At 47.4% G+C, this 22,701-nt stretch overlaps 6 protein-coding genes across 6 annotated transcripts; 3 read left to right on the plus strand and 3 right to left on the minus strand.

Annotated features, from left to right (window-relative positions):
• Window positions 1-3,640: 3,640 nt before the first annotated feature.
• Window positions 3,641-5,047, minus strand: LHYA1_G000232 (SH3 domain-containing protein; the record flags this gene model as incomplete). Its single annotated transcript, XM_031145226.1, has 4 exons — window positions 3,641-3,701; window positions 3,748-4,763; window positions 4,844-4,947; window positions 5,011-5,047. 4 exons carry the CDS (start codon window positions 5,045-5,047, stop codon window positions 3,641-3,643), a joined length of 1,218 nt encoding a protein of 405 aa, XP_031009779.1.
• Window positions 5,048-5,700: 653 nt separating this feature from the next.
• sft1 (Protein transport protein) lies at window positions 5,701-6,144 on the plus strand (the record flags this gene model as incomplete). The annotated part of the gene is made up of 2 exons (XM_031145227.1): window positions 5,701-5,835; window positions 5,986-6,144. The coding sequence occupies 2 exons, from the start codon at window positions 5,701-5,703 to the stop codon at window positions 6,142-6,144; spliced, it is 294 nt and encodes a 97-aa protein (XP_031009778.1).
• A 424-nt stretch (window positions 6,145-6,568) lies between these two features.
• LHYA1_G000234 (Uncharacterized protein) lies at window positions 6,569-8,330 on the minus strand (the record flags this gene model as incomplete). Its single annotated transcript, XM_031145228.1, has 2 exons — window positions 6,569-8,157; window positions 8,210-8,330. The coding sequence occupies 2 exons, from the start codon at window positions 8,328-8,330 to the stop codon at window positions 6,569-6,571; spliced, it is 1,710 nt and encodes a 569-aa protein (XP_031009777.1).
• A 398-nt stretch (window positions 8,331-8,728) lies between these two features.
• LHYA1_G000235 (Uncharacterized protein) lies at window positions 8,729-9,409 on the plus strand (the record flags this gene model as incomplete). Its single annotated transcript, XM_031145229.1, has 2 exons — window positions 8,729-8,966; window positions 9,024-9,409. The coding sequence occupies 2 exons, from the start codon at window positions 8,729-8,731 to the stop codon at window positions 9,407-9,409; spliced, it is 624 nt and encodes a 207-aa protein (XP_031009776.1).
• A 3,145-nt stretch (window positions 9,410-12,554) lies between these two features.
• Window positions 12,555-15,634, minus strand: DENND4A (C-myc promoter-binding protein; the record flags this gene model as incomplete). Its single annotated transcript, XM_031145230.1, has 4 exons — window positions 12,555-13,685; window positions 13,738-13,974; window positions 14,050-15,069; window positions 15,122-15,634. Coding segments are annotated over 4 exons (2,901 nt in total), but the record flags the coding sequence as incomplete, so codon positions are not given.
• A 3,571-nt stretch (window positions 15,635-19,205) lies between these two features.
• Window positions 19,206-20,330, plus strand: SPCC613.07 (putative box C/D snoRNA protein; the record flags this gene model as incomplete). Its single annotated transcript, XM_031145231.1, has 1 exon — window positions 19,206-20,330. One exon carries the CDS (start codon window positions 19,206-19,208, stop codon window positions 20,328-20,330), a length of 1,125 nt encoding a protein of 374 aa, XP_031009774.1.
• Window positions 20,331-22,701: the final 2,371 nt, after the last annotated feature.

Raw genomic sequence — 22,701 nt, forward strand, 5'->3', positions numbered from 1 at the left:
CTACTGTATCTGCAAAAACGGTTGTCTAGGGATAACATTCACCACAATGGCTACCGGGCGCGAGCATACGTTTGAGCAGGCTTTTGAAGATATAATGTCCTACGCATCAGAAGTTAACAGAACACTTCCTGCACAGTCTATGGACTATCTTCAAGGACAGCTTGAGCACTACGCTGATCTCCGCCGTGTAAGAACACAAACTTCATCTAATTCCCGTCCCGGCCAATTTCGAGACTAAATGTCTACCATTGTCATGCGCCCCGCAGCTTCCTATTTACGAAACTTGAAAGCTAATTTACCATGCTTTACAGGGGAGGAAAGAAGATCGACGAATCCATCACAAGCCGCCGATGCATCGGCATCCAGGCACCATTATGATGGCCACGGATCGGGTGAACAAGCTGCTTGCAGCCGCGCAGCAAATAGCACCAGAACGACTAGCAGGAGAGAAGTTCCAAGAGATTCTTTCCATTTACAATGCTGGCAATGCCCTGAAACTAGTGGACCGTTTCCTGGACAAGAGACAAGACCCATTGCTGGCATATCCTCGTCCAGATGGACTCGATCTTTGGAGCCCTCACATTAACCCAAAATTTTCGAAAGATCTTATCTATGAACGCAAGTTACAGCGACTCTGGATCCGCATGCTTCATAAAAAAGGCCTTTGGCAGTATAAGCAACGGACAGGCAATCGCATACTACAAGATCATAAAAATCTCACAGACCTAGCTAACTTTTATATTCTTGGGTGCGTATTTTTGGAAGACGAGGTTAACAGGATCAAGGCAGACCAATATTCAGCCCACGGGTCACACAATTGAGACTATTATATGCTCGATGAAGATGATCCAGCTAGCGACATGTTCAAATGGGTGATCGGCGTCAGAAACAGTTTGATAGTAATCTTAGATAAGATGGCAAAGGTCGCTTTTACACCAAGACCCTCCCTAGCAGAGAAATTTGGCGCAACCTCTACTTCGTCGTCAAGACCACCACCTAGGGAAGACCAAGTTCTCGCCCAAAATTTGAATGACACCAGAATCTTAGACAAAATGATCACTGTAGGCCACGACTTTCTCCGATATCACCTCTTCGATACCGCATCACGTAACTCCCTCTACTCCGAACTTTCACTAATACGAGTTAGACATATGAGGAAGTCTTGAACGGGAGAAGTCTCTTACTCGCCTAGTAGTGGATCTACTCGCGAAGGAGGAAAGCTTTGAAAAGGCGCTCACCACAGAGCACATAGATGACAAACTTATCAATAAGAAAGTTTTAATGAACAACGAGGCAACCTATATCGGTGCGGTCAATGTGCGCACAGAGGGCTCATATTACTTCAACGAGTTCGAAACCTCTTGGGATTACGTTTATGCAGTACTTGGCGATATCGCGCTTGTTAACCGTCAACGTCGCAATTATAGGCTATTCAGGGACTGGCAACCTGGGTTTCGACCATGGTGAGTATTGCATCTGCTGTGCATTTGAATTTCATGTCTCAATGCTGATTGTTGCGATAGGGACAAAATGTACCAACTTTATGATTCGACAACAACTGGGAATAGGTGGATGAAGGTGGCCATCAAAGAATGGCATAAAGCGATGAAAAGCAATAATCCTGAAGGGGACAATCCACTACATCAAGGGCCGACAGGGTACAAAAAACCTCGGTGAGAAGCTATTTGGAATTACACCTATTGACTACACAGATAAGTGGGCTCGAGTTTCGCAGTTCCTAGCCTGCGGTATTTGTCACCAACAATATGCCGGAGGGGATACCATGGACAGTACTGCGGTCCAACTTACTTGCAAAATCGAACACGTCTTCCACCTGAAGTGCATCTTCAAGTACTGGGACGCCCCGGGAAAGTATCTCTTTACCCGTCCCACATGCAAGCACGCCCCGGCATTGAACTTTCAAAACCTAGGCCTTGACCCCGAAGACCCTGCGATTGCTCCCGAATGGCAGCACAACGCTTTTGGCTATGAAGATGCCGGGCTCTATCAATACCAAAACAGAGGCAATAGAACAGCAAGATTGCTATACGACGTTCCCGAGCAACCGACCAGTCTCAGAGAAGTCAACAGCAGCAGCCGAGGCAGCTACTGGGTGCGCGAATACATGCATACCGCATGTATGCTGGAACAAGCTGACCATATCGACTGGACGCCCCTTGAGATACCTCCAACGTGATTACTGCCTTTTGATCCCAACCCTCTGATTGTCAATGTGCTTAGGGACATCCCGCCTTCACTGGAGCATAGAATCGAGAGGGGTTGGGGTATGATGGGACGGGAGTGGATGCGGAGGTATAATGGCCCCAATAGACAGCCACCACCAGCGGAGCCAACAACTATGCCCCCTCCTAGATATGCACCGCAGGCTGAGTTGGCCTTATTGCGGACTAGGCGCCGGAGAAGGAACGCGTTACGGAGGAGAAATATTGAAGAGAAGCGTTTGGGTTTGGCGGGCTTGTTTTCGTGATGGATGTATGAAGGACAACTAGTGTTGAGATGAGTGATGTTTTGGGCTCTCTTTCCGTTTGTCATAGTTTGAGGATCTTCCTATGAGATAGATGTCTAGTTCAAGTAAGTAATTTGTCATGAAACGCCTTTTTTGCACTAGTATCCAGACGTTTGTTACGTGGAATCTATTCGGTTATCTTGAACTTGATATCTTATTTTACATTTCAACAGTTTCCTCCAGCTCCTCCTTTTAACATCCTCACCTATACAAATAGCTCGTTTCGATAAAGCATCATTGATAATATACTCAGTGAAAGAACGGCCACGCATATATGCAACGACTTGGTAAATAGCAACTGCTCGTCATGCAACTCGATACCCGGCATGTACTGTACCCCTTTCCCAAGAACTCTGGCCCAATTTCTCATGAAACATCATCCAAATCCAAGTCAACATTATCAAATTGCGCACTTGATTTTATTTGTGTGCAAGTTATGTCTGTCAAGGATTAGAATATAATGGTAGCCCAGATAATGGGCAGATCCGCAATGAGTATCAGAAATGGTAGAGTAAAACTGGGAGCCTTATAAGATTATATCAGAAAGAATGAATAAGAGTCTGATATTAAAGGCAGCTTATACCATGTGCTATCCGGTGGGGACGGCCACATCATCACTATTGAGATACGCATCTTTCTTACTAAGTGGTAGAACTTGATTGAGATATGTGAAAAGGGACAACCGTGGCATTGTGAAGGACATGTAGATTCGTCGGGGTAAAAGAGGGTAAACATGTTCCGTAAGAGTGATGGACGTCGAGTTCCCAACTCGGTACTTCTCCAATTTAGAACCAAAAAACAAAAAACAAAAAACATTCTCCAGCTGGATAATATCTCTGCTTTTATTCATAAAGCTACTAATCCCAACCCGCTAACTAACGAACCGAAATAATAAGAAGGAAGGCTTGATCCAGTAATTCCCAACCCCAAACTCCTCTCCCTATATGCTACACCAAGCCTGTGTTTTATCTCCATCTGCTCTCCCGGAAATAGAAATGTTAACGTGACACTGCTGTACTCGTTTATAATGATTGATGAGAAAGGAAAATGTACGTAAGTGTGCTCTGATATGAAGTTTGTCTGGCAAAGTGGATAGAGGTAGATAGAAACTGTCTACTTCATCTGGACGTAATTGCTAGGGAAGATGCCTGATCGACCACCAATTGAGCCAGTCCTGTTTAGAGTTAGATAGAGTTTCAAAAGCCATGGACAAAACCTACCACCAGTCATTGCTGCTTTCGGTCTTCTTGGTGACGGTAACAATATCCCCTTTCTTAAATCCCAGGTCACCTGGCTGGTCTGCATCGAACGTGAAAAGCGCAACGGCCTCGTTAGTCCTCAGAGCACCAGTTTTGCTTTGGAACAATGGTTTTGGTGCCGCTGGTCTTCCTGGTCCTATTTTGCCGCTGCCTGCTGGACTGCGAGGAGAGTCGGAGTAGGTATAGTCATCATCGAACCCGCTTCCTGATCGTGCACGGTTCGTATTGAAAGTGCTGGACCTCGAGGGACCGCCTGCTGGACGGTCATAAATATCGTCTGCCCAGGTATTTGCGCGTTTTGGCTTGTCGCTGAAGGTATAGTCATCATTTCCCGCGCTTCCCGTACGATCTCTCCTTACACCTTCTCCCATCGCACTCCCCCGCCGTCCCTCCCAGACCACATCATCGTGTCTCTCATCATAAACTGGAACATCGTTGTAAACCCCTGCATCGTTTCCTGGAATACCCGCAAAGACCCTTGAATTTAGAATAGCCATAAGTGGCTGAGCTGCAGGTGGAGGTCGCACCGCACCCTCCAAGAGCTGATTCGCAGTATAGCGCTGCCCATAAAGCTTCTCATTCGCATCCCTCCTCTCGATAATCGCACTGCCCTCCAAACTGACTCCGGCAAACAGGCCTTTAGTCTTCGAATAACTGAAAATACCAGCTACGCCCTTTAAACTCGCTGCTCCAGCCGCCTCAGCATTGCGTCCTACAGGCCCAGCAGCAATGGACACATTTCCACCTAGTGTAAGGGATCCTTGTTGCGAGAATGTCCGGACGGCCGCGGCGTCGTTGAGGATAAAGACGAAGTCCGTGAGCTCGAAACCGATTTGTCCACCGAAACCCGCGCCACCAGTACCGATGGCTGAGGGAGCGCTCCAGCTACCGTCTGCAAGGCGTGCGACAACAATACCGTTACCGTATCGTGCTGAGCCGAGGAAGCCTGCCTTGATTACGGTCAGGATTGCGAGTCCCTGTACTTCCGGTTAGTTGCCTGTTATCTCCGTGGGCAGGATATTGTGGAGGGAGACGAAGAAATAAGGAGTCCATATACTTTTGCGTTTGCGAGGATTTGAGGAGGAATGATCTTATCTGGTCCGAATGCTTGTCGTGGATCAACAAAGGATGCTAGAATCTTTCCACATTTCTTGCACTCCGCTGTTTGTGGGGGATCAGTCAGCTATTCAGATTGTTAGGAGCTCCTCGAGCAAGAGCACTTACACGCCATAGACGACGGAAGAGGGTTATGGATCCCCATGTTCAATTCTGATCCTCAGATAAGTTGGAGAAGAGTGTTGGAAGTCTGTGGTGACTTTGCGCCGAGAGTTGTGTAGTGGGGTATGCGAGTAGCTTGAGAAAGCTGTTTCCAAGATCTCAAGTCTTCCGAGAGGTCTGAAGATATCCAAACGTATTATATTGTTATATGCAAACGTGGTCCTCTCCGCGCAAGATATGTATGTAGCTGTTCTAAAAGTCTTGGAGGGCTTGTGGACGAGCAAATCGGTGCCTGTGTTAGGAGATGGCTTACTACGGAGTACTGCATTTCATGATGTCGATGGCTCATCAGCCACAATCGAAGGCTAGTGTGGCTCAGCCTCTATAAACCACGCGGACTTCACCAGTATTCTCCTGATGCGATTTTAAGAGTAACTACTTATGACGACAGTGATATTTTGCCTCCTCATCTCTACGTTTTAAGGTTAATACTACAACCCCGCAATTCAAAACAAGGAGAAAGCCAGCAAACGCTCGGGCGCCTCTGCGCGGACAAAGACACCTCGAAACATCCGCAGAATCCACCACACTCTCTCCTTTCCTCACCAAGAAAAGTTCTATTCCAAAGGGCGCAACTGCTGCCAAGAGCACATACATACGCAAAGAAGTCACTAGTCACCGGAGAGTATACGCAAGATGTCAGACGCCTACGAGCGCGAGCGCCAAAATAACTCCCGGCTATCAGAACTCTCGGCCAAAGTGACAGCGCTGAGGGGGGTGACGGTTGATATATATGATAATGCGAGGTCGCAGGATGTTATTGATAATACGGTATGCGTTTGGTCCTCTGCCAAGTTCTACCTTATCGGTGGTGGTGTCAAACTCGTCTTACCCCTTTTTGGGTCTCCAAGGTGGATTAGGAACCGAGAAGATGGCAATGAAAGGTCGACTTGTGTGGATAAGTGCTAATTCTGTTCACAGTCCGATACCTTCTCCTCTATGAGCACCTCTCTAAAAGGGTCCGCGGGACGACTTGGCCGAATGGCAGCAAGCGGGAACAAAGTGGCCATATTCAAACTCGCCGGGATGATTGTAGGTACCGTGGTACTGCTCTGGTTTATATGGGGGCTTTTTGTTTGAGCCAGGAGGATGGGCTCAGGGAGGCCGAAAGACGACGGATGTATAATGGAACGATCGTGTACTTCATTGTACAAAAGACATACTACAAGCATAGCATAGGCGTTATGGATGGGATGCCGAATTGATTTTCAAAGGTGTGGTCACGATTATGATCTCTGGCCTTGACTACATACCTGCTGCTATTGCCTTTCCCAGATGAGTGAGCTAAGAACTTATGAACCCCCCCACCCCAGGTAATGCCATATGTATACAAGCCCGTGGGCCGTTGAGATTGAAGAAGGGGCACGTGTATTCATGTGTGATGGTAACAACCTGGTATTCGTGCTGCTGATATTCTTTGATTTCTATATCTGTTTTTTTGTTTTGCAATATGGCTGCTTGCCAAACGCTTGTTCATTTAAATTCATCAATTCCAGCCCATCCCTCATTCCCAAACGTTCGAAAACAAATCCTCGCCGCCAGCCCCAGAGAACCCAGTGGCAGGCTTTGGCTGTGTTCCAGCTGCAGCAGTAACTGGTGCAGCACTACTCCATCCACCAAATTCATCGTCTACAGTAACCTTTGGTGGTGCAGCACTTGCTGTGCTAAAGCCTCCTCCACCCCCTGGTACAATGCTCTGATTTGCCAATGCAGTTCCACTAGATCCCCAGCCAAAGTCACCTGAGCTAGCTTGCGGAGGGGCCGGTTTACTCATAACTGGACTGGCCTTTGCATCCCAGGCATTGCTCGATCCCCAATCATCGCTATTACCCCAACCGCTCATTGCTGCTGCTGGCGCTACAGGTTGAGGTTTTGGTGCTGGTTGTGAGAGGTTGAAGACGGATGAATGTGTTGCAATTGGTGAGGCAATAGTTTGCTTTGGAGGAGCGGCCGATGGAGCTGCTGGAGTAGAAAAGTCGAAGAGATCATCCATAGCCGAGCTCGCAGGTGGAGGATTAGATGAAATTGCTGGAGACATGTTTGGAGCCGAATCAAAAGCACCAAAGCCACTGGAAGAACCGAATCCTCGAGAATGCTGTGGGGGTTGAGCTGCGGGTATTTGGGCTGGTTTGGTATCGAAGAAGCCGCCTCCACTTAAGGGTGGCGGTGAAACCTGAGAAGGTGTCTTCTGGTGGCTCGAAATGTTGCCTAAGCCCGAGAATGCATTGGGTTTGGACTGGGACTGAAACTGTGACTGTTGGGATACTGGGGAAGTAGAGCTGTTGAAGCTCAGACCACTGAAAGCATCGTTCATTCCACCATATGTATTATGTTGCTGTATCGGGGGAGCCGACTGCATACCACCAAATGACCCTGAAGCTGCATGAGACGGTTGTTGCTGGGTTTGTGGTCGAGGAGCGGAGGCGTAAAGAGATAGGATAGATTGCTTGAGATCTGGCCGTGACTGAGCGCCCGGTGTCGATGCTGCACTCATTGGTCGATTGGGAGGAGGCGCTTCGGTACCAAAAAAGTCTAATCCGAGCAGCGAGTCCGCGGGCTTCGTCTGCTTTGGCGGCGCAGGATCAGCCTTTGGTGGAGGTCTAGAAGGTATTGCCGTAGCAGAAGTTGCTCTTGGAGGAGGCCCAATACCATCTCCAAAAAGATCTTGCTGAGGCGCCCGCCTAATCTGTGAGGAGCCGCCTGGCTGACTTGATTGACCCTTTTGCGATGTTGAGCGGTCGATAGCATGTTTCTCTTTTACCAGGCTCAAGGGCACATCGTCGTCTCCATCGGCATCCAGTGTTGCTGGATCTGGAATTTCCCCATCCATAACCCATCTCTTGGACTCGTACTTCGTCCTGATAAAGTTCTCGATCTTCGAGTCGGAGGGCACATGTCCAGGTGCTAGCTTTGCCTCCCAATACTTGTTTGCCCTCGAATTGCCCCATTTTAACACGCTCTGCAGTTGCTCATCGGTCCACGAGTCGAGATCCACAGACTTGACTCTGCTGATGTGTGTCCCCATGCCTCGGTGTATACCAGAACATCTTATACAGACAAATATGCCTAGGTTCCAGCTTGCCCATCTTGGGTCTATTTGGGACGGTCAGCTAGAAACGGATATACAGGTTAGATCCAACCTTACGCTTATTTCTTTTGCAATCAGCACACGTCTTGTTGCCCTCGAGCTTCAATAGACTCTTAATAGTTTGCGTGTTCTGGGCAGCACGTTGGGCGGCGGGATCTGGCGCTCTTCGTGAATTCATGGTGGGCTTTGGAATATGTAATCAATATGAAGCTACGAGTACGGGGAGGTTCACAAACGCGGTATCGAGATCTGCGAGAAGTGACTGCCCGCCTGCCGTCCTGTTGTATGAAGGGCGGTGGGCGTAGGCGTTGGCATCTGTTTCCACATCAATGTGTGTTTGGGATGAGGTGGCGCTATCAGGGAAGTGGGTGTGTGGTGGGGAATTTGGTCGGCGAATAGTGACGTCGGTCGAGGCGGAGGCGGGGCGCGGACAAAAGAGTACTGGAATCATTATTTCAAATACTTCTTCAGGAAGCTGAACGACTTTTGTAAGATTCCAAACTTCTTCCTAGGTACTTCTCTCTACCTACTGCTCCCTGTGCTCTCTCCTATAAAGTCTTCTATAAAGTCTTCCATATGCGCATCCCAAGATTCCCTACCATCGTCAGGACTTTCTACACATTAAGCAACTACAGCGCCCGCGTTTCAGCACAAACATCTTACAAAGCTCTACATCCATTCTCCAGGGCTACCGTTCTCAAGTCAATGCCAACCATACCCTTCCTATCCAGTTTCTTCAGCTCCAGCAGTTCCGACAAGATGTCTTATCCGCTTGAGAAGAGCAATGATGAGTGGCAAGCTGTGCTGAACAAAGGTACCATACCCCGCCACCCATGCTTACACAGTCCCTGCTAACATATCATTTCTATAGAGCAGTTCCGTATTCTAAGAGAAAAGGGAACAGAAGCTCCTTTCACCGGCAAATATGACAAGCACATGCCTGAAGAAGGCGTGTACACCTGCGCCGGCTGCGAAAAGCCTCTCTACACAGCGAAGCACAAGTTCAAGTCCGGTTGTGGATGGCCCGCCTATTTCGACAGTATTCCAGGTGCTGTGACCCGTCATACTGATCGCACGTTTGGGATGGAGAGGACTGAGATTGTGTGCTCGAATTGTGGTGGCCATCTTGGACATGTGTTCAAGGGGGAGGGACATAATACCCCAACGGATGAGAGGCATTGTGTGAACAGTGTCAGTTTGAACTTCTCGAAGGATGATAAAGCCGTGGAGGGTGCGAAGACGGAGAGCAAGGTTTGAGCTTCCAATGTTCTTGTGTAAAGATGAATTGGGAAGTGGCGCACCATTTACGAATGAATGAACCGACGCTGTATTTCATGATTGGGGACGGGAGTGCTTGATGATAAGTTTATGAGTCGAACTAGAGAGGAAACTATGATGGCACACCTGACGATTTGGATGAGAGGATATCATGGAATAGTGTAAGAATAGTCTAGAATGCAAAGGTATCAGTCGCAAAGCTCATGCACAATGTTATTCGCTAGGTACGTGACCGTACGTCCTGAGGGTCTGTCAATAGAGTGTTTTTTCTCGTACTTTGCAGTCTACAATTCTGAAGGAGTCTCAAGTCAATATCCATTCATTGCCATGCATACAATACCTGTAATAGCCTATGTTTTTTGCGCACTTATAGTCCTTTCCCCTAGTGGCGTCGACACTGTTATAATTGCCGTATAATATAATTACCCCAAAATTTCACTTCTTAAATTCTGTACTCCCATTCATCTCATCCTTCCAGGTCTGACTCTGGACTCTAGGCGCACTTGGTGCAGCTCTTGAACTGTTTTCATAGGTTCGGATATCTCAGTTGTAGCGTCAGATCAATATTGTGGCATACGCCTTCCTGATCACCAGTCCTGTCTAGCCATGGTTTAAGGAATCCTAGTAGTGTCGTATTCTCCCCGATTCATCTAGATGGGGAAAAGCCTTCCTCCACGACATCTATAGCCATAGCCTCACTTTAGCGCGGCTGAAGCATGGTATCTGTCAATCCTAGACCAACAAGCAGATAGGGGTAGAGATACGTGAGCTTCCACCCGTGCTGCTTCTATCGGGCGGGCGTACCCTTCTGCCTGTTCGTCGTCGTCGTTCTTTATCCCTGGAACGTTCCTTAATTCGTACTTCCGCAGCACTCCATACTGAATGGAAGAGGTTCGGGAATCCAAAACACTATCCTTGCCAAGGTAATAACGGCTGCAACAGCAGTTACCTCTATGAGTTGCGTTGTTTCTTTTGCCTGGGACGTTTAAGAAATCTTACGAATCTCAGTCTGGTGGTTCTCGATATGCTGTAAACGGCGGTTCTTTCTCCCCTCCGTGACTGCACCAAGTGGCGTCGTAGATCATGCGCCTATGAAGTTCAGTAAGGATCTCGTTGGCAGTGTTTATCTGATTGGCAATTAGAACGTGTTTTATGGAGATGTGTTTGATGTCGACGTAGAAAAGCGTCGATGAAGATAGCAGACTTACTTGGATATTTCTTCTGTCTCCGCACTGCTCTTGTCCAGATGCCATTTCAAATCTTGCTTCTTATATATATTTCTAATTCCTTGGTCGGTGGAAGTCACTGGTCGGAGGCCAAGGACTCTGTAGGGGTGGGCGAAAAGGCTAGGAATTAAAGCTCGTCTTGAAAGGTGGTGGAAAATTAGTATTCCTACACTAAACTTTACTATGCTGTATTTTATTTTGAGAAAAACTTTGTCAAAGGGGCAATTAATGCTTCATATGGGAATTTCCTTTACCTGTAATTTCAAATGTTAGCTGCTGTTCATGAGATTGTTAGTCCAGATCACAGTGAGACCAAATTTTCAAGAAATTGAGAACAGTCTAGCTCTCCGGATTCTCCAACGTCCTCCTGCTCCTTTCCCCGATATATTCAAGTTGACCTTTGTCGTACCCAGGAGTAAGAACGTTCTCTGGGGTACAGGTAGCCTCCTGTTAAGCTCCTGGTTGTTGGTTCGGAATTCCACGACTTACGGCGACTCCCACGACTTGCAATGAAAACCCTCTTTGGGACAGAATCCAAAACAAGGGACCGGGAAGTGGATAGTAGACAATGGCATGATCAGAACTGCGACTTGCAACGAAAAGTCTTCTTTTGGAAGGATCATCAGATGAGAGAGATGGAGATGAGATCAGACTACATTTGCCTGACCAATCCACCGAGAGCGATGTGGAGTAGATTAGATCATCGTGTGCCCTATGTCATTGGTAGCTAGGGTGAGCACCTATACTCTGTATTTCGGTGTCTTTCTTAATAAAAGAAAAGAGGGCGAACGCTGAAGATTACCTAGTTACAAAGCGATGAAGCAACAAGTACTTTCATGTAATCGACCCCCTCCTCCTTCTGTTCCTTCCCTGCTAATCTCAACCGATCAGGGTCCAGCAACAACCTCCATCTCGATCTCCAGATCTACAAACCGGGCATTATCCCTCCTCCTCACGCTAAGTATGTATATCGTGTTCCTGTTGCACATCAACTACCCTCAGGTTCGATTTCTACTCCACTGGCCGGATCCTCTCCCGTCCAGAAGTAGGAGCCTCAACCCCCTAATGCACCAAGACCCCTTTCTTTCCCCACTCCACTTCTCCCCTTCCAAACACAAACCACCACACCACCACTGCATTATATACACGATCCCTAAAACCCCTAAACCCCTAAACCCACCACATAATATACAGCCGGATCACAACTCCGCCAAATCAAACAGGCGGCGGGCTCTGAATCCGTGATCCATGACCCGTATACTAGGATACAGCTTTTTGTTGCTCGTCGCATTTTTGGTAGGAGGATCTTCTCCGGGCCGCATGCCCGGAGGTTTTAGTCCTTTGGGGTTGTGGTTGTGGTTGTGAATGATGACCTCATGTGTCGTGGGTGGGAGAGTGAAAAACAGGTTTGCATCGGGAATTTTATACAAGAGCGTCTATCTATATGTATAGTCTGAGACGAGAATTCCTCGGTTGCGTGTTGGAATTTATTAAGTAGGTAGGTACGTTCTATGATGCCAGACGAGAGCGGGGTAAGTACTATGAGACAGGAGGTACAGCAATGTATGTCACTTTCGCAAACATATTAATGGTTCGGTAGATATATATGTAAACTAAAACGGGATGTATTTCGGAAGTATATACAGAACTCTCCCTTCATACTCCGGGTATTAAAAAGATCAAAAAAACAACTATGCTTGCTAGCACACAGCTGAACCACAGAATCAGTTGCCCCGGTGAACCATCCCCCATTTTCCACCTGACGGTCTCCACTACTACACAGTAACAATTCTTCCATACTTACATAGAGATAAAGAGAGTGAGCACACAAACAACCTCCGGTATAAACGCCCCCAAAAACAATTACAAATGCTAAAAGGCTGGAGGAACAGACACATCTAGTGTCCGCCCAGAGCAGAGATGCGAGCACCAGCTGGTCTGTGAATCAGGCCACCCTTGGTAGTGATCTCCGATTCACACTCGCTCCGTCCCTCGATTTCCTCATCACTATCCTCAACGATCTTCGTTGGGATGTCGGTGCCGATGTTGTATTGCTGACTACTCCGTTCAGGAGTGGTGGTTGAGCTGGCGATGGACATCGCCGTGCTTGAACGGTTGTGGATGAGATCTGGAGTGGGGGGGATGCTGGACGCACGCCCGCTTGGAGCCAGGAGACTGTCGTCGCCCATGTCTGAGCCCTGAGCTGAGTGTCCGTCCTCGCTGGCTGCTGTTGATAAGTTACTTGCACGATAGCTACGTTTTTGGTTCAAGGCGATCTCTTCGGCCTCGGCATCGGCATCGTGGGCAAGCTGTAGACCCTCGACAGCAGCAGCGCATTGATCGCTGATGTTCCGGATGATGTGGGCGATGGCATCGGTCTTATCCCTCAGGTGACGATCAGCGACATCAACGATACTCATCTGACTGTATCGCTTGCTGTTTCGAAGACCATTTCTGAGTCTGGTCTCCAATTCTGGGGCCATGTCCTCGCTGGTCTTGCTGTATCTGTTTGATACGCGCGACGAAGCACGTGAATCATAACCACCGACGATTCCATTTTCCTCAGCCTCGGGCTTCTCGGCAATATCCTCCAGGTCATCGTCATCGTAGCCGCCCTCAATGTACTCGGCCAAGTCTGGGCTCTTTCCGAGAGTCTGAACCAGGTGCTCCATGTGGTGAGCTTGACCACCAATCAAGCTGCGGAGATGGAGAACAACACGCTGTGCTTCATCGCGTTGGCGAAGAATAGTACCGTTGGTGTGCTGCAGCGCAGAAAGCTCCTTCTTGTTGCGTTTGCGCTCGCGCTCAAGTTCCTCGGCAATCTCTTGCTGGAGAACCAATGCTTCGAGGGCATCGTCACGCTGCTTCTCTGTGCCAGAGAGACGTGTGGTGAGGCGCGCCGAATCATCCTTTTGTTGATCAATGAGGACATTAAGGCGTCTGTTTTCACGCTTGTGGTTCTCGATCTTGACCTTAAGATCTTGAGTCTCCTTGGTCAGCTGTTCAGCGAAAGCTTGGAATTTGAGGAACTAGAAAGTATATTAGTACACAAATCTCATGACCAATCATGACATGACATACTTGTTGTTTCCAGCTCTCGAGTTCCTCGACAAGGAAATTATTCCTCTTGGAGACCTTGCCGAGTTCTGTGTCCATGCGGCCCTTGAGGTTAATGAAATCTTGCCAGGCTTCCAGAGCATCCCTGGAGTATTGATTTCGCTCTCGAACAATTTCATTCAAATGTCTCATAGAAACCTTGGTCATGAGTGGCTTCTTCACAGCCCCGCCAAAAACAGCTTTCATGCCGGTGTTTCTCCCCTGTCATGAAACCTTATCAGTAACTTGCAATAATATACCCCCCCTGGTGTATACGAGTTTGGATCTCAAACTTACCATTTTTTCACAAACATGATCCATGACAGCCATGAGAGAATCCTGGTTCCACCATTCAGGGTCCTGAATTGACTCAACTTCACCTCTCATCACGATTATTTGACCTGCAGGGACCAGTTTTCCGCCACCATACGCCGATCGCAAGTGTTGTGGAACACCGGATGGTGTCACATCTCCGTTAAGTGCCTGTGTCATTCTACTAACCATCTTGGTGCGCTGGCCTGGAGTGAGTGCGGTGGGCGGGCTAGAAGTAAGAACGAAGTTACGGTCCAAATCCACAACCAAGGCATCCGTGGGAGCGGTGAAAAGACTTCGGCATTCAGCAGTGATACCAAGTATGTATGGGCCCGGCTCTTGTACGAGTTCCTTTGCATGTCTCGCATGCACAACGGGAACATACAGGCCACTCCATTCGTAAACACGAACACAGTAGCGGATTGTCTCGGCTGCTACTGTGAGCATGGCAGGGTAGTGACTGACGAAAATGATGCGACGAGTTGGCGAGAGAGCCGCCTCAATTACACCAACGATATTGGGGATGGACAAGCAGGAGAACAATGGCCACATGGCGAAGTTCTGGAATCCTGTTGGGCTTGAAGGGAATTGGTAGCAAAGAGCATAGTCCTTCATATCAATTCGTACCAGATCATTGAGCCTTGGCGCTGGAAAGCTCAAAATACGGGAGACCTCTTCGGCGTGGAAAAGGTTGGTGGCCTTATTCCAGTGAATCCACATCCCTCGCAGATAATCACCCAAAAGATCATAAAGAGGATATCTGGAAAGGAAAGACAAGCAGTACGGAATCCAATAGGTCTCGTCAGCGGAATCGTAGAAGTCTGTTTCTGTTCGTTTTCTGAGGTCGCGAATAGTCTCGGCGCGCTTCTCATCAGCTCTCGACCAAACTCGAAGAGCGATGCCGTAAAGGGTGTGTGAAGAATCTTGTTGGAGAACGAAAGAGTGGTGCACGCAGTGCGGTTGACTGCGTCCAGTGCAGATCTCTACATCGTGAGGAAAGCAGGCCTATTCTGAATCAGAACTCATCTTAATTATAGTCTTCTCATCGTAGACTCACCCTCATTGCTGAATGCAAAGCCCTGGCAATCTCGTTATCCTGTTCTAATCTTGGACTGCTACCCAGTATTTCTGGCAACCAGAATTGTCCAACGGCCCCCTTCATGTGTCCAATCTTTCCTTGTGCGGGAGCCGGTGCCTTAACCCATTGCGATGGTTCACGCCCAACACCGCATACCATATAAGCGTGTGTGAGTGTTTTTGGTGTCCGCTGTTGAGGCTTGACATTCAACGTGGATGGAATTGGCTGGGTAATTCGGGAATGCAGAGAAGATGTTCTGCTTGGAATTATCAGGTTTTGATCAGTCTGATCCCGTGTACCCGGGCGACCATCACGGTCTCCGGTACGGGGTCGGACGAATGAAGAGTGGTTGTTTAATGAAGGACCCATGACTGCGGTATTGACTGCTGGTGTCGATTTCTCCTTTTCGGCGACGAGTCTTGATGTCGATAGAAAATGTAGATTTTCAATGCAGGTGTATAACCAAACTGCCACTGACGCTTCGAGCTTTTTCCTGAAGAAAGGTTGATAAGGAAGAGGTTACAGAACGGTAAAGAATGTAATAGCAGATGTCGCTGGCTGTTGGGTTAGTTAACGCTACCGGTATGTGAATCGCGGCTCGTCATCCAGCAAGCTGCAAATGGCAACGTATGCGTAGGAAGGATTTCGCAAAACAGGTAAAAAGAAGCTGCCTGTCTACTGCTACTCTTGCAGAGGGTCGTGCAGATGCAGATGCAAAACGGGAGCAAAGAATGACTAGAAAAGAAGAGGGGAGGAGGGAGAAGAGAGGCTCGAGGGTTTTGGCTTAACGGAACTTCAAGACGGGTAAAATTCCACTAAAGGAGGCATGGATTGACGAGGGAGAGATGGGAAATGCCATGGGTAGCTCCGCTGATACGGGCTACTACTGGGCGTGATATGAGATTCAATTGGATATTGTTATGAGGCCCCGGTTATGTGCCTGGGCAAGCGTGGGTGTTGGCGTCCGAGAACAGCGAGAGTAGCGATTGACCAGTAAGGACTCAGGGGCCCCCCAGCTTAATTGGCTGCCGGTATGATTAAACTGCTGCCGTCGTCCGTTGCAGTCCACCTCCAAAGTCCAGACGGCACTGCGATGCACTGCACTGCACTGCAATGGAGTTTTAGAAGTACGGAGTACAGTAGGCTTGCGTCGCATTCTCGAGATTGTACTGCAATGCAATCTTCTGCGCGCTCAATTGAGTTCTGACGATGGAGCTTTCAGCGTTAATATTCCAAGCAATCTTGAGCCTACCTAGGTACGTACAGATTCCCTCCACCCCCCTCCCCCAGATGTCAGCACGTCTCCGCGACTTGGACCATTTTCACCCATCTTTGTGCTCGCAATTCAGGGGCTTCCATGAATCCATGGTCGCGAGACTGCACGAGCCTCCCCTCCTGAGCTTTGGGTCGCAGGGGGTCCGGAAGGGACCATGCGTGATTCCCATGCCATGCCTCACCTCAACTCTTAGGCTGCATATGGATTTGCCCCGACCAATAGGTCATGGCGTTACCTGGCTCCATTATTCTCGACTAGATTTGGCTGCTCAGCTTGCTGAGGGATTAATTAAGTTGAGGTTTGTGACCGATTATCACATTTGTATCCTCGTACCTTAGCTTAGCCTTGTGCTGGCTAGCTAGTTGAAAACGTGCCCAATCACAGCTCTACCACATGTTTGTTTCGTTTGTTTCGTTTGATGTTGCTTCTTGCGTTTGTTCTTCCACAATCTCTATCCAATCTGACTTTCGACGCCTCACATAAATTAATAAAGTCGCGGCTCGCGACCCCACCAGCTGATAACCCGAAGGAACAGTGGGCTGGTCCCGGAGAGCGAGAACCGAAGATCCTCGCATCTTAAATTAATATGGGCCTGGCATAAGGGTGATGACCATCAAGGCTTACGAAGGATACTCAAGTTTGACCACTCCACTATCGAGTAAGTTTATCACCGTGATGATTCATGAAACAAATGCGCTGTGATAGTGCTCGTAAATTATGAAGTACTTCGTACAAGTACCACGACTTTCACGTTTACTGAACTCTATTCATGGCCTGAATGGTTCCACTAGGTACTTTTATCTTGCCGGCTCTCCAGTTTCGACCAGGTACCACCAGTATTCGTACTAGTATTCGTACTCCCGCGCACATGGTGTCTTTGAAATGTCTTTCATCGAGCCACCAAATCCGGAGGCGAGGATATAAAAAGATGGCCGAGAGACATCTTTTCCAGTCGATCGCGTTTGTCGCGTGGCAAGAATACTTGGACCCTTGTATCGTCCAGGAGGTTAAGCCACGTAATTCAGGGGTTAGAAACAAGAAATACACAGTTTTAGGGTCGAAGTCTCACAAGAATATGCGATTCTGCTGCCGCATCATCGAGAATCGTAATCGAGTACAACATCGTCGCACGAAGTGACGGTACTTCGTAGCTTCCTGTGCGCTTGTGGGAAAGAAAATCCTCAGGGGTAGAGGTTCGATAGTAGCACGAAGGGATATATTTTGTTTGATACTTTTCGCAGGCAATATCACAGTATGCATGGCATTGAATATGTGATGTACTTTTGCAGCCAATGCCTGGTCTGGGTTCTGTTCGAGGCTGATCGTAATCCACTGCCGTCCGATCTTCTCACAGCATGAAGCTACTGCATCATTGATGTATGCACCTTGTACACCCACTTCTCAAACCTCTGGTTGGAGGGAGGGTTTCGACCAAAAAGATGACTTCTCTGTCGCCCAGTAGAATGTAATCACTTTCGGTGGCCAAAGTCTGGAAAGAAGGAAGGATGTATCACAGATGCATTACTGAGTACGGAACATAATAAATTAGCAGGTTCAACCACTGGTAATGAAACTGATTTCCTGTCACCGCGCATTTCAACCATACGCGCTTAGACTTGCCGCTCTATCTTGGACATACTACATGAAAGCCTCTCAATCATCACTATAGTTGCAAACATCCCACCCTCAATACAGTCCGACGATACTTTAATCTTAGAAAAAAATGGAGGAGCCATAAGAGATGACAGCTCTGATAACTTCACATTGGCCAAGAGAGTGCCGAAAAGAGGCATAGAGAATAGAAAGGGTCCAGAAAGAAAGTCCACGATAACTCGAAGTCGATATCGCAGAATTGCAGAGAAGAGACGTCCCAGCAGATCCACCGCTTAGGTAGCGAAAAGCGGTCTTTTGTGGAAGGCTGTTCATGGCAACCAGAATCCTTCAATGGCTTCAAAGAACCATATTGTTTTCGTGGTCTCCAGATAAAATTTCTCTGAAGACACACCTCTGATTCAACAGATGATTAAGAGTAATAGTTGACCATAGCCGTTAGACCATACTTTACTTGCTCGTGGTCATCCGAGGCCATCTAGTAGCAAGTACTCGATTGCAATCAACCATCTGCACTTGTGCCAGGTTGCTGGAAGTAGGTCTTCCATATGCTGTCTCTCCCATTGACTTGGTGGTGGAGGTGATAAGCACATGGCTTCGCTGCCCGCGGCTTATAGATTTGAGGAAATCTTCTCCTCTGAGGTTGTACAATGCTCCTTGCTCCCATTGCAAGGAAGTGCGTGACCGCGCGAAGAGTTGGTTGGTGGCCAAGAGGGGCACGATGAGAAGCATATGCCAGTAAAAGTCGTCATTCTCGCTGCCATTTCCGGAGTTATTATTCCATATGGTTTTGACCTCCACAATCAGCTCTGTGTGGAGCAGACGCATCTCACATCAACTCCATGTCCATGTCCATGCGCATCTCTCGATACTGGGATTCCTGGCGGCGGGAGGTCGTTGATGAAAGGCTAATCTTGAACTGATTTACCATGTTGTACTTGTTTGGAAATATGTACACTCTTACTCTTAAAGCCGTGGTCATGATTGAGAGGTGGCAACCAATGAAATTTATAAATTTAGCAGTGTAGAGATCTGGACAAAAAAGGGGGTTCGGGAAGATCTTCTTTTTTAGCGAGTCCATTTCGCAGGCGAGGCTGAAATATTTTCAACCTTCAACCTTCAGCCTCGAACTTTTCCTTCCGAATTTACAACCAAAAACATCAATACCAACACACCATGGCGGACCCTCTCCTCTCGACGCTTTGCAGCATTTGTCATATAAACACTCCCAAATACACATGTCCTCGATGCTCAGTCAATACCTGCTCACTCCCCTGCTCTCGCCGCCACAAACTGTGGTCGTCATGCAACGGCGTGCGCGACCCAACAGTCTTCGTCCCCAGATCACAATTAGCCACGCCTTCGGGAATCGATCACGATTACAATTTCCTCCATTCAATCGAACATCAAAAAGAGAGATCCGAGAAAGAGATCGTAGAGAATCGGCGCTTGGTGAAGGCGTCGGAATTGAAAGCCGCGCGACGAGGTGAAGACCGACGAAGACCTAGAAATTGGACACATGAGGGGGAGGCTTGCATTAATAGAATTCTTCACGCGTACAAAATAAAAGTATACCAGGCGCCTTGCGGTATGAAGAGGAATGTAGAAAATACAACAACATGGAGCAAGAAACAAAGGGACATCAATTGGCAAGTGGAGTGGTTCAGGGACGGCAATTCCGGTAGACTTTTGGAAAAGGCACTGGGCTTCAAGAGGGTTGGGGAGGCTTATTATGAAGCTCATGAGATGGTTAGGAGAATGAACTTAACGAGCGCAGAGAAAAATATCGAGAAAAAACGCAAGCTTGGGCAGATCAAGGAAAGATATACGAAAAGGATGAAATTGGAACACGAGGGGAAGCACGAAATGACCACGATACCAATATTACAATGTTCGAGTACGAGTGCCTGGAACGTCCCACAACGCCTCTGCGCGGTAGAAGTCGAGGAGGATCAAGTGCCAGCTTGGGTTTTCAGTCTACACTTCTATCTTCATCGACCGAATACACCTTCAACGTTCCCAAAAGTCTTGATTCCGCTAGATTCCTCGGAACCCTTACTTGATCAATTACGAAAGCGGGAATTGATGGAATTCCCTACAATATATGTACAGGAACAAGACACTCTGCCTGAGAATTGCATGCTGGAGAAGGATTTTCTAAAAGCGACCGGACAAGAGCCGACCATTCCAGATGAGCAGCAGTCAAGTTCGAGTGAGGAGGAGTTAGATGACGATGATACGAGTACCAGTGGATCGGATTCTTCGGATAATGAGATGAAGGAGGGAGAGATCCGTCAATAAATTTTAATACCCATTCCAAGCGCTGTAAGTTCAGTTGCAATCCAAGAAAGTGAGCATAGCCCATTGCTACACGGATATCAGCTCTCTTCGACACCGAGTTCTTTGGCGGCTCCGAAGCTGAGATTTTTTGAAGTCTCGGTATGAGATTCAGCTATTTCGCCGTCTCATGCCGACCCTAAGTTTGAATCGAATCATGGGCCCTGAATGAAGGCTACTACGAGGCGGTAGACCTCGTCCATATGACTCTAACAATAACTTGTCTCCAAACCAAGACCTTGGTAAGCTTGAAACAGCTTTGCGAATTGTAATTTGCACTCACTGACGTTCTCCTAGGTCTTCAGCTTCTTCACTTCTGCTCTCTTGTTCACTTCATCGCTTTCCGGATCCTCAACCATCAAGTCCCGCTCGTCCTCCAATTCTGTTCACACAATTTGCGCTCAACTGTGATTCCCGCAACCGTTGTCATTCTCTATATATGCGGTATTCTCTATCTCTACGACTTGTCTCCTCCATTGGTGTCTCGCTACTTCAGCTTGGCTCTCACCCCAAAGAGAAACAGCTCCTAAACGTCTTCCAGGTCTCGAAGGTCTCGAAGGTCGTCGGATCAGCTTACGAAAATTCACCTATTGGAACCCTATTCATCGTTACTAGATGAATGATATTACGGATCTTAGCTTCGTATTTGGACTGAACAGGATCATTGATATGTTCCTCATAGTTGGAGGCATATTTCTGGTGTTGGAAGTGGGTTGGGAAGCTGTACTCATCTACTATAGATGGTGCTCGGTCTAGCAGTCGAGTAAGATGACTACCTCTGCTTTCTCGTAAGCCAGATGTTAGCATATGTGCATTTTGTATCATAGAATCCAACTTCCTCTTCGATCCCGAAATCTCGTCTTGGTGGATGATTGTATGCGGGTGAATAGACTTTGATGTTTTTGTACCTTTCGTGCTTGGGCGGAGGTGTTTACACCATTTATATATCTATCCAGAAGGAGTTATACCAATGCTAGGGATTGCTACCGAGTATAAATCACAACAAATCCATCTTCAATTTGCCTCATTCTGGGTGAATTGCGATAACTCTCGAGAACGACACCCTCCCTTTGAAACTTGCGGGCTAGTAGTAGCAAAGAATCGCGAGATGCACCAGGAGCAAGTTGACTTACTCTCCTTAAGCATCACTCGGGAATCTCTAAGGTAGATGCTTGAACAGACCTCACCTGTAGAATCAGGGGTCACATCGGGCACGACGCAAATAGCTTCTGATGTCAGATTTCGATCTTATGCCTCCTTTAAGTAATGATTATACAACCCACTCGAGCTAAGCAGCCGCATAATTAGAATTGATGCCGAGAATAGCGCTATAATTGCTTATGTAATACCTAGTAGGTAGGTTTTTGTTATGTATACTCGCATTTTATATACTACTTCGGCAAATATCCCTACAATAGGCAGGTAATACTCGCTTTTTTTCAAATCCAAAACTGGGTCCTTCTAGCGTGCAAAGGATAGACCCTACACTTATAACTGGCTCTTTACCCTAGCATAGACTTGCATTACAGCAAGAAAGATAGTAGCCAAAGCAATGTTCAAGTTAGTTTAGACCTCTAGCAGCCCTATAACAGCTACCTTACCGGACTTTACCTTATTTTTTTAAGATAAAATAACTATCACATAACCGTAAAATTGCTATGAACTTAGGCGACCTTTATTTGGGTAGAATATGGTTTCTAACTGTTGGTATCACAGGATACCGATTAGATCACTTCGTACTAGCTAGTAAAACGTGGTCATAATTGGTTGATGTTCTTAATGTCTGTTTTGAAGTGGAAGTGGGAGAAGCAAAGAGGTGATGACCTCTTCGCAATGTAATCATTCTAAAGATATTAGAATCGATTGGTTTGAGTGATTTTAATTCTGGGTGAAGCGCCTCAGCCTTGCAGTAAGGGCAGTGTCTAAGGGATCCTACACATTAAATTTGGTGGTGGCTGCAGCGCTGATCAAGCAATCCAGAAATAGTCATTTGACGGTTGTTTAGCCGAACTACTGTACGGTTAGTTAACCGTAGGTGATTTTCATTAATAGTTAGAAACCGTAATCTACCTAGATTCAGGTCACTCAAGTTTATAAGCAAACTGGGTATATGACTTTCATTCTACCATCAAAAGTTCACGGCAAAGTCCGGTAAGGTATATCTAAGCTCTCCAAGTAGCGCGGAGTATAAAGTTGTAGAGTCGAAAGAGACCTAGTTTAGACTTAAGCGAGTATGGAGAAGTTCCAAATATAGACTGGCTCGCACTAGGTCCGTACCCATCCTTCCACAAAGAGGTTACCTAAGTAGGTAGTACTCATTAAATAAGATACTATT

This window comes from Lachnellula hyalina (assembly GCF_007821495.1).
Source record: "Lachnellula hyalina strain CBS 185.66 chromosome Unknown contig00002, whole genome shotgun sequence".
NCBI classification, from domain to species: domain Eukaryota; kingdom Fungi; phylum Ascomycota; class Leotiomycetes; order Helotiales; family Lachnaceae; genus Lachnellula; species Lachnellula hyalina.